Source organism: Solanum stenotomum, chromosome 8 (assembly GCF_019186545.1).
Source record: "Solanum stenotomum isolate F172 chromosome 8, ASM1918654v1, whole genome shotgun sequence".
NCBI lineage: Eukaryota > Viridiplantae > Streptophyta > Magnoliopsida > Solanales > Solanaceae > Solanum > Solanum stenotomum.
Genome location: NC_064289.1, coordinates 55,665,040 through 55,676,383, shown reverse-complemented (window position 1 = coordinate 55,676,383; position 11,344 = coordinate 55,665,040). Strand labels below are relative to the sequence as shown.

The 11,344-nt window shown below is 31.8% G+C and overlaps 3 protein-coding genes across 4 annotated transcripts in view; all 3 read right to left on the bottom strand.

Annotated features, from left to right (window-relative positions):
- Nucleotides 1–11,344, bottom strand: part of LOC125874173 (cytochrome b-c1 complex subunit 8) — a 91,683-nt gene that overhangs the window by 71,252 nt on the left and 9,087 nt on the right. The window lies entirely within an intron of this gene.
- LOC125874154 (uncharacterized) lies at nt 682–4,563 on the bottom strand. 2 transcript variants are annotated; one of them, XM_049554992.1, is made up of 4 exons: nt 4,446–4,563; nt 1,546–1,748; nt 1,340–1,447; nt 682–1,239 (listed from the first exon to the last, which is right to left on the bottom strand). In XM_049554992.1, the coding sequence occupies exons 1-4, from the start codon at nt 4,523–4,525 to the stop codon at nt 1,001–1,003; spliced, it is 630 nt and encodes a 209-aa protein (XP_049410949.1). In that variant the 5' UTR covers nt 4,526–4,563; the 3' UTR covers nt 682–1,000. The 2 variants fall into 2 exon arrangements, with proteins under 2 accessions (XP_049410949.1, XP_049410951.1); XM_049554994.1 differs by lacking the exon at nt 4,446–4,563 and adding an exon at nt 3,541–3,702.
- Nucleotides 7,745–9,357, bottom strand: LOC125874164 (uncharacterized protein At5g48480). The gene is made up of 2 exons (XM_049555003.1): nt 8,963–9,357; nt 7,745–8,183 (listed from the first exon to the last, which is right to left on the bottom strand). The coding sequence occupies exons 1-2, from the start codon at nt 9,241–9,243 to the stop codon at nt 7,979–7,981; spliced, it is 486 nt and encodes a 161-aa protein (XP_049410960.1). The 5' UTR covers nt 9,244–9,357; the 3' UTR covers nt 7,745–7,978.

The window sequence follows — 11,344 nt, the reverse complement described above, 5'->3', positions numbered from 1 at the left end:
AATTGATGAAAATATTTGAAGATTGATTTTTAAAATCTGATCAATTTTCATGATCAAATAGATATTTGAAGATAACTTTTTAAAATCTTATACAAATGTTGTAGTCAAATGCTAGCTTAGATTGATTTATTTGTATATAACCAAATTGAACATTTCTAGTGGTTTAAATAAAAAAAAAATTTATTCGAGTACATTCTAATATTCTTTATCTATTTTTTCAAGCATCAAAAGTCTTTGGATAAAGTTAATACTTTTGCAATAAATGATTAAGTCTTTTTTAATAAAATTGCACAAAAATAAAAATAAAATCCTATTTACTCACAACATTGAACATACCAAACAGATGAATTTCATTTATCTTAATTGTCATAATGTCACAAAATGTGCCACCATATTAATACACAACCATAAGAGATTATACAATTTTATTATTTTATTTTCGAGGGACGTCCATTATAGAGCAAAACGATACAAGTTTGGGAAAATTATACCACCACAAACACATATGTACAACAAAAATATCAACACAATACATAGCTTTTAGAAGATCAAACACACACCCTTGCGGGAATTTTGAAAACAAACACAGGTCAATATTATCTATCCATAGACCATAAATTACATGGGATATTCCATAAACATCTAAATACAGTAGAATAATAAAATAGCAAAAATTGGATAGAAATAGTAACATATGGATATTTGCAGTCAAGTTAACACAGCATTGATAACAAACAAGACACTCATCAGTACTAAAAACTTGAGTGTAGCTGCTGCAGGTACTTCTTGATTATATGTCACTATTTACAAAGCCATTCCCAAGTAAAGAGAAAAAGATATTTACAGTTGTATAGTTGTCATATTTTTTTGGTATTTACCAAATTGAAACTATACAGAGCAAGTAAGCAAGATCTAGTAGTCATTAATCAAGCAACTTCTTTAAAAAGTAGAATCTTGATCTTGAGTTTTTCTTTTTCTTGTTTGCCCATCTTTTGGCTCTCTAACTAAGACTCATTTGTCCAAATGCTGCAGAAATTGGTTGGATTTGTACACTAGAAGTTGCAGCAGCAGTAGCATGAGCAAGAGCAGCCCTACCGAATCTCGATAGTTTAGGCTTTCCATGAACATTCCCTTTGCTAGAATTTCTGACTCTGCCACTTTGTGAAGACGTGACCAGCTTTAAGGGATTCAAGTTTTTTGTACCTTTGACGCCATTTATGTGATGAGCGGACGATGAAACTGCAAAAAAGGAAGGAAAAGAAAACACATGGTTTGTGAGAACACGAAAAATTGAACCTTTTTTTGTCACAAACCATTTTTTCGTAGCAGAAGTATTTACCGGTTCTTGTGTGAGATGAAGTGGTGGTTCGGTGAAGGCGACACTTGAATGAGCCAGGGTGGGTGGCAGGTGCACATAAGCAAATCTTCTTTGATATTGACAACGAAACTGATAAGAAGAACAAAACACACGCTTCGTGAGAACACGGAAAATTGAATGTTTCTTATCATAACCCTTTTTTCTACATATGTAGCAGAAGTATTTACCGGTTCTCGGGTGAGCTGAAGTGGTGGCTCGGTGAAGACGACATTTGAATGAGTCAGGGTGGGTTGGGGGTGCACATACACAAAACTTCATTGATGCTGCAGCACTACTAGTAGCTTTAGACTTGCTGATTCTTTCTTTTTTCTTGTTCATCTCTTTAACTAGTAAATGACTTGATTTCAATCCCTTCTCCATCATATTATGACTGTGGATATTTCAAAAGACAGTAACAAATCAACTAAACAACAAAAATGTGATAGATAAAGGCAATTTTCAATAATTCAGTGATTGGAAAAAGACAAATTTATACAAGAAAATGCACCAACAATGTGAAACAGATCAAATTCTTGATGTTTATCATCAAACATTAAAAATAAAAATAAAAACAAATGGCAGAGCACATTCTCAAGAAGAGGTGAATTCAAGATCTTAAATCACTTGCACTTGAGAGTGACACTTCTAGTCTGTTTCAATAAGAATGACACTTCTCAGATGAACTTCTCATTTTGCGCTTAATGACATGCTCTTAAGACATACAGACAAGTCTAATGTACTTCCGGGCATGCGCCTACAGTTCTTTTTCTGTCTTTTAAAGCTTTGTATCAAGTCAAATACCGTCATACATAAAGTGTAACAGAATGAATAGTATTTGGTGACAGTGAATGCAATAACAAGATAAATATACATTCTTAAAAAATATTCAACTTAAATAGTTCAAACATAGATGCTATTCAAATACCATAGCCCCACTTATCACAAAACCAGGTTCTGGAAAAAACAAACAGGGACTAATCATCAAACCTTCGAAATTAAAAAACAAATGGCAATTTTTCAATGACAAAATACAAATTTTCAAGTAGTGGTGAATTCAAAATCTTAAATCAATTGCTCTAATTACCTTCCTTTGTTTCATTTTACACGACACTAGTCCCTTTTTAATTTGTTCCTAAAAGATTGACTACTTCGTGAAAAACTTTTCAGTTTAAACTTCTCATTTTGCGCGTAATGACATTGCTCTTATAGGCATATAAATATCAAATTAAAGAGGACAAGTTTACACTACACTAGTCCCTTTTTTAGTCCCTTAAATGTTTTCTTTCTTTCTTTTAGACTACATGTCAAATCAAATACCGCCATATAAAATGAAATAGAATGAGTAGTACTTAAACACAATTACAATATAAACATACTTCTTTTAAAGGAAAAATTTTCAACTTAAATGTTTCAAACACAAATGCTACTCAAATATTACATCCACCCTTGTCTACAAGGATTACAACTTAAAATAAAAAAGGAGAATAAAAACAAGAAGAAGCAGTGCTATACACCGAAATTTCCAACAATTAAAACAGAGCACAAAGAAGAAGCCAAAAATGAACCAACCAAAACACAAATGCTACTCAAATAGTAGATCCACTCTTATCTTCAAGGAAGAAATGCAATCAATACACAAAAAGACAGATTTTTTTGGGAAAAAAAGAAAACAACTGAACCAACAACATATCTAATAAAATTCAACAAGTGAGTTTTGTGGAAGGTGGTGTGTACGTAGCCTTACTCCTACCCTAGACCGTGAAGGTAGATACTATTTCCAATAATGTTTGGATTGAAGCGATAACAACAACAACAACAAACCCCGCAAATTCCCACAAGTTGATCAAGCGAGGGTGCTCCTACCCTGTGAAGGTAGAGAGGTTATTTCTCATAATGCTTAGATTGAGCTATAAAAACAAAAGCAACATGACGTGTACATAGTCTTACTCCTACCCTGAACTGTGAAGTTAGAGAGACTATTTTCGAGAATGGTTGGATTGAAGCAACAACAAAGACAACAAACCCCGTGTAATCCCACAAATTGATCAAGTGAGGGTGGTATTTAACCAGCCTTATCCCTACCCTATGAAGGTAGAGAGGTTGTTTTCGATAACCTATCACACCAAATTTGCCCCCATCAAGAGAACTATTAATAAAACACATAAAGGATAAGAAAATGTTACCAAGATTTTGAAGAGGGTGATGAAGGAGAACGTGGGTCATCGAGAATCGGAATCACAGTGAAATCGAACACTCCCATTTTGCAAATCAGCTTAAACTCATCAAAAACCTCAACACTAATTTTTTTCAAATTAAAAGGAACCCAAATCAGCTTCTTCTTCTCTGCGATTCTGAATACAGAGGGAGATAGGGAGAAGATATATACAACTTAGGAAAACAAATTTTGGTAAGCAAACTAAAAAAGGAAAAATCGTAATTAGCCACAGAAAATGGTAACTCAAGCATATATATATATATATATATAAGAAGCCAAAATGAACCGACTAAAACAACACAAAATTCTAGAACAGAAGGACTGAACCGTCACTGATAACAGGCAATCGCAAAGAAATTTTGAGGAGAATCGGAATCACAGTGAAATTGAATACTCCCATTTTAGCAAATCAACTAATTAAACTTCAGAAACTTCACCACTTGAAAGCCCTTGAATTAAAAGGAACCCGAAACAGCAGTTTCGTCTCTGCGATTCCGAATACAGAGAGAGAGAGGAGATAAATACATATACACCCAACTTTCCTATCAATTAAAATGGAGCAGAGAAGAAGACAAAATTCTAGAACAGAGTGACTGAACCGTTACTGATCAAGGAGATAAAAGTAGGATGGAACACGTGGGTCGTCATCTACAATCGGAATCACAGTAAAATTGAGCAATCCCATTTCAGCAAATCAACCAATTAAACTCATCAGAAACTTCAACACTTGATTATTATTTGTTAAAATTTTCGAAACCCAAATCAGCTTCGTCTCTACGTTTCTGAATACAGAGACAGAGGTACTGAACCGTCACTGATCAGTTTTCCCCATGAAGAAAACTTTAACCAAACAAAATTTAAAGAGAAAATTACCAAGATTTTGAAGAGGATGATGATGGAAAATGTGGGTCGTCATCTACAATAGGAATCACTGTAAAATTAAACACTCCCATTTCAGCAAATCAACCAATAAAACTCATCAAAAACTTCAGCACTTGACATTTTTCTTCAAATTTTCGAAACCCAAATCAGCAACTTCGTCTCTGCGATTGTAAATTCAGATAAAGAGAGAGATAAATGGGAAGAAAAGGAAGTGTAAAGTATATATTGATCTCAGATAACGCATATTGCATTTTAGGGCGGGCCCATCGGATCTTATGTAACTAACTCTTAGTCACAATCGCATTTCATTTTTGGCTTTTGACAAGGATGGCGGGTATATAATTTTATTACGAAGAATTACGAAGAGTTGTAAATTATAGGACTTCATGTTCGAATAGGAATGTTTCGATTTTTTTCGTTTCTTTTTTTGGCACCATCGCATTTCATTTTTGGCTTTCGATAAGGATGGCGTGAATAACTTTTATTATGAAGATTGTTCTATATATTAAAAAGTGACATATATGAAATTATACCCTCATAATCTTGACATTTTAATAAATGAATCAATAAACAAATTATATTAGTCGAATGAACCTTCTTAATCTTACCTATAAGCATGAAAATTTTCAAATGTTTAGAGCATTTTCAACATAAATTATAGGGAGGAAAGTTTTAATTATAGTTCTCAAAGACATAAAAAATTTCGAAGATATATCAACCTACCTATTGGATCTGAGCTGATACGTGTTATGTTCATCTAGTATACAGTTTGATTAGTTGAATAAAATTAGTTTAACAACTTGTTTCATCATGATATGTAAGCGCTATTTGAAATTATTTTTTTCATGTAGTAAGTTTATGTGTACAACAAAAACTTGTTGGGTTTAGGGTCTTCTTTTTTCTTTCTATGCGAATAAATAAGAGTCTTATTTATCTCAGCCCATTTTTGCTCATAAGTCCAATATTATGTAGAATATACACAACTTCTTTAGGTCTTATTTTCAGACACACAAGAGGGAAAAATTAAGAGAGACGTTTTAGAGATTGAGAGAAAGAGAGAAATTTCGTCTTTCTTCAAGAAATTTCTATTCAGGCAGTCCTCTTTAAACAAAGTTTTTTGCTTCATTAACCGTTGGATCGTAGTCAAACTTTAACTGGTAATTTTCAGCATCTAGTTCTTGCATTTCAACGATGGAGATCAGAATGATTATTTGTAGCTTCTGATTTTGAGGTGTGAACAGTAGCTTATTTTTGGGTGAATTGTCTCCTTAAGTCCTCTAGTTTTGGTGCAATTTAGTTTCGTTGTTTGGCACTTGTTTTGTGGCCAATTTTGGAGAACAATATTGTAATTCTTGGTGATTATACTTTTGGTCCCATTGTTTTTTAGTCTTCACATCGAAAAATTTTCCACGTAAATCTTTGTGTCTTGCGTGTTGATTGGTTTATTCTTGCCTTCTTATTTTTATTTAGTTGATACACTTATTGTCCATTCTTTGTTGTGCTTGATTTAGTTTGTCCTCTCTTGATTCAAATTAAAAGGGAAAGTTTAGACTTAGATATTATTTCACTGTTATCTTATCGGACATTCTTTATTAGTGTCTTGCCTTACTCAACAAAACTGACTTACATGAAAAGAGACTCGAGAAGTATAGAGATTACATATGAAAATTTTGAATATTTTTAGACTATTTTAATGTTTTAAAGAGTGGACTCAGTAGTAAATATAAGAATCTTTTACAATATTAATTATTATTCATCTATTATTCCTTAACTAATTATATGTATAAGTGGTTGTTCATTTGTAACTCATCAAGTTAATTACTCCCTCCGTCCCTATTTAGTTGTCCACTTTAGAAATGACACACATATTAAGACAATAATAATTAGCATAGTGAAATTACAATTTTGCCCTTATTAATTATGATTCCAAAATAAATTTATTCAAAATAACTAATCAATGTTGGGGGAAGTTTAAATGAGGGTATAATAGGAAATTTTTTTTTGTCCTTTCTTGATTTGTCAAAATGGACAAGTAAATAGGGACATCTAAAGGAGGAAATATGGACAAGTAAATAGGGACGGAGGGAGTAACTAATTTCTTCACGATCAAATTAAATTGCCTATTTTTTTTTCTTTTTCTCTTTTCTTCGAACAAGAGCAGAGTTTCGAAAACCTCTAGTCTAATAACTAATCCTCTAGTTGTTCCACTCAAAGGGATCGGTTGATAGGGTTGATTATAATGTTTCCATTAATTATATATAAATTATTACTTATATATTGTTTAATTTGATGAATTAAAAATAGAATTTATTATATTAAAATACTTATTGATAAGGATATTCGCCACAATTATTACGAAAATATAAAAAGGTTCTGAAAAGTAATGATGTTTTTACATATACTAATGCATGCATTAAATCTCCTAACATTATTAATACTTAAAATTTCATGATACTAGTAATATACATCCTGATACACTATAAAATATCTAATTAATAAAAGATATATATCAAACAAAACATTACAACTACACTATACATTATTTTTATTAATGCACCATACCAAACAACACCTAAAATCCTAAATATTTAATTTTCTAACCCACAAGTATGCTCGTAAAGTATCCCCTAAAAAGGCATTTATTCGTATACTTTGTTGGACGCGTGTCCACATAGATGTCATTAAAAAAAATACGTAAAGCATCAATTTGTCACTCTTTTCCTTCACCATTAAACGTTGTTGATGAACAGCCTTCCACCATAAACCCTTTTAAAATCTCACCAATAATATTTCCCATTTATATTGTATTATATTTACTGTTCATATATAATTAGACACGCGTATTGAATAGGGAAAACAATAAATTTAAATTTCACTACATCAGTCTTATTAATTAGGAATAGTTCAAATAAGAGTACAAGACAAGTGGTAGAATAACAGTTTTTGCTAAAATAGTTGAATGTATAAATGTATATTTGAAAGCTAAATATACTACGAAGATTTTAAAAATATGAAATACATCACATGCAGGTTGAATTTGAATGATGTTTAAGACCGGGAATCGAAATCATTAGAACATAATGTAAATTATATACCATATGATACATCAAGGATATATTTAGTTATTTACAAAGTTTATCTTATTATTTTAGTAGTATTTGCCTCCAGAAAAGAAGCAAAAATAGCACGCTTCGCATTACTTTATAAATATTGTGGCTAACGAAGCACAGTGACATTTCGATTAGACAAAACAAACAAAGCAAATGATCCAATACGAAGAGCAATAATAATAAGCAGAATTCATCATCTACTAGAAAGAAAGGTGTCAGATTAACTACAGACAAAAGTTCTCACTGTTCAAAATCAACAATGGACATCGATACCCCAAAAAAGTTAACCCCATAACACCTAGCTAGAGTGTTAATATGAAAGTTTCATCATCGGAAACAAAACCGGAATTTAATTGGAAGCAGTAAAAACACAAAAGCAACTTAACTAACAAGAGTGTTAATGGACTTCAGCAATTACTCGGATTCCTTCACTGGTGTGCAGATCAACCAGACATTGCCATAAGGATCAATCAGCTTTGACCCCATACGAGCACCATCAGCATCACCATCTTCTGCTCTAATCTCAGCGATTGCGCCAGCAGTGATAGCCTTGGCCTCAGCAGAAATAACTTTCTCAGTCTCCAAGCAGAAAACAGATCCAGTTGTAGCAGTTTTCACACTAAACAATAAGAAACAATAGTATCAGCTTGATGTTCAAATAAACGAAACAAAATAAAAAACATAACGCAATAGCAACGTCTCACCCACATACACATGTAAAAAAACAACTATACATAACAATGCCAAGGCCTTTGTTTCTAAGAAACTTGGAGTAAATTATTTACTATAAAACATGTGTTTCTTCATATTTTAACAAAGTACAACGTTGCAAATACAAGAACATATCAACTCAAATCTGCATTCTGAAACCACAACGGTCGCAACAAAATTAAAACGCAAAGCAAATAGACGTCTATATAGATCAAATAAAACTGTCAACATTCAAATAACACATTGAACATCCAGAAGCATGCAAAATTAACTCAGAGACATCTTCTCAAACCGAAAACGCATACAAAATACGGAAAACAGAGCAAAATACACATAAACATCAACCATTAAAAAAACAACTCAACAACAGTAAAACAGGACGTTTCTAGTGAGAACATTTTAGTAAGTTAACGAAAGAAAACACTCATTACTTCATATTAAGTTTTTGTAACATACTTTGTGAGAAGCACTCAAAATATTTTCAGTGAGCTCTCTTCAAAATATCTAAACCACTTTTTACTTCACAACAGAAGCATTCACAAAAAGGTTTTCCAAGTGTTGTTTAAGAAAATCTATGTATAGATCGTCTACATCACAGATCGGACTATTTTAGAAACAAAAACGAAGAAATCGAGCCAATAACACGCAAAAACAAGTGTAAAAACGCAAAAAATAAGAAATACGTACGGAGCAGTAGAGTCCTCTTCAGTAAGGTCCGAGACAATGAAGAAAAATGAACCAATCTTAAGTTCAACAGAGAGAATGAGCGGTGTCTCCTGCTCGGCCTTCCTCTTAGGGTTGTTCACACGTCCAACCTCCTCAGCACCAAAAGCATTTTTGTAGAACTGAACAGCGTCTTTAGCCTTCGGCGCTTTCACGAATAGCTGCGGCTTCACCGCCGTGAAGACGACGGCAACCTGAGTTGCTTCCTTCTCAGCTACTCCTCCATTATGTGCCTCTTCAGCCATTGTTTCACTGCAAAACCCTAAGAGAGAGAAAACAAAAACGTACAGGAGAAGAAAGCGGAGAAGAAGAACAGAGAGAAAAAGCGAAAATGCCAAATGAATTTTGGATAAAAGTTGGAGAAATGCAGTTGGGTATTTATAGGAAGTGAAGAACCGGAAACGTTTTGTGCGTTTATTGGATAATTGCACATTTAGTCCTTTAACTATTATTAGTAAAGGTTCGTTTTAGTCATTATAACATTCAATTGAGCACATTCAGCATTTAGTATGAAAAATGAAATTGTGTTTGTTCTAAACTGGTTTTTTATGTTTGGAATTTATGTCAACTTAAATGTAAAAAAATTATCTTTAAATACTGATTTTTAATAAACTAAAATATATCTTCAATTCATTTATAGCATATATTTCGGGGTGGAGGTTCCGAGGGAGGAATTAAGACGTTCATTTTATTTGATGAGGATTGAGTCATAATAAAGATTTTAATCCTTATATAAAATAATGATTGACAAGTTAAATTCTCAAAAATAATAATATTATATTTTAAAATTTGAATCATTTAATTATTTTTTTCAAAGCGGCAATATTAGATACAATAAATTACAACATTTTAAATTAAAATCGGTAAATTATAATAATTTTCATTTTGAATTATTAAATTGGTTTGATCTTAAGCGTCCCTAAAATAATAAAGAACAAAAGTGGACATTCAAAGTAATTAAAGGTTTATTATTCTTAAATGGATGCCATAAAAAAGGATTTAAATCGAAATTTATGAACATTTGAGGGACTAAAAGCAAGATTTTCTCATAATTTTCCATTGAAACGTTCTGTTCTGTTCAGAGATAGTAACAAAACAAAAGTGAGTAACAACAGCAGCAATAAACCCTCAGTTTTAAGTAGAATTGCGAAATTGCCACTCTTAATTGCAATTTTAGCGTGAAGAGAAATGAATAGGGGTATTTATGGCACGGTCAGTAAACTATTGTCTTTTTTCGTCCTTATAAATAGAAGAGATTTTGCTTCTTTTTTTTTTTTTTAGTTTTAGGATTGGTTTTTTAAGCTGATAATTTCAAACTTAAATTGTTACGGAATCTCTAAATCAATCATTATCAATAAATTTTAATAGCATTTTCTCTGTTAAAATTGTTGAGTTCGATTTAATTTTGAACAACATAAATAATACTAAAAGAACAAAGAATGGATATTCAGACTTAGAGATTATTGAACGTAAATCAGTGCACGAGCCTATGTAAACAGGTTTAAAAGCGGTAGATAGCCTGGTTCCTATAGGTTGTGGTCAACGAGAACTTATAATCGGGGACCGACAAACTGAAAAAACTATTATTGCTATCGATACCATATTAAACCAAAAGCAACTGAACTCAAGAGCCACCTCTGAGAGTGAGACATTGTATTGTGTCTATTTAGCGCAAGATTTTCTCTTTCTTTTCTGTTTATTATTTAGTATTCATATTGAAATTCAAATAATTTGAATCCACTGCAGGGACCATATGTTGGGTTCTAACCTTTCTCTTTCTTTTCTAGTTGAACATTTACCTTTGTTTATTTTTATTAGTCTGCTATATTAAAATTAGACCACATTTCTATTTATTTAGTTAAAAATAAATTTAACACGTAATGTTTATTTTATTCTTATAATTAATATAGTTATTTTTGAAAAATACAATATAGTAAAATTATTAATTTATTTTTTTTTGGGATACGTCAAATTAATACTTTAACGAAAGTAAGAACCAACAGCAGTAATTCAACGAGACCCCTCAGTTTTTCAGTACAATTTTTGGGTTACAATTTTAGCGAATTGAATAGGGGTATTTATGGCAGGGTCAGTAATTTATTGCTCTTTTTTGTCCTTTTTATCAGAATGGATTTTGCTTTTTTATAGGATTGGGCCTTTTCAGCTGATTTTCTACGTACAGAAGGAGATATCACGTGATATACAGAAAATAAAATAAGATTTCATCTGCATATTTTTTGTTTCCATTTTTAAGCAAAACTATGCATTGGTCAGTTTATTATGCAAACGATGGGCAAACTTGGGAATATTCAAAAAGAAAGAAAAAAACAAATTTAATGAATTTTG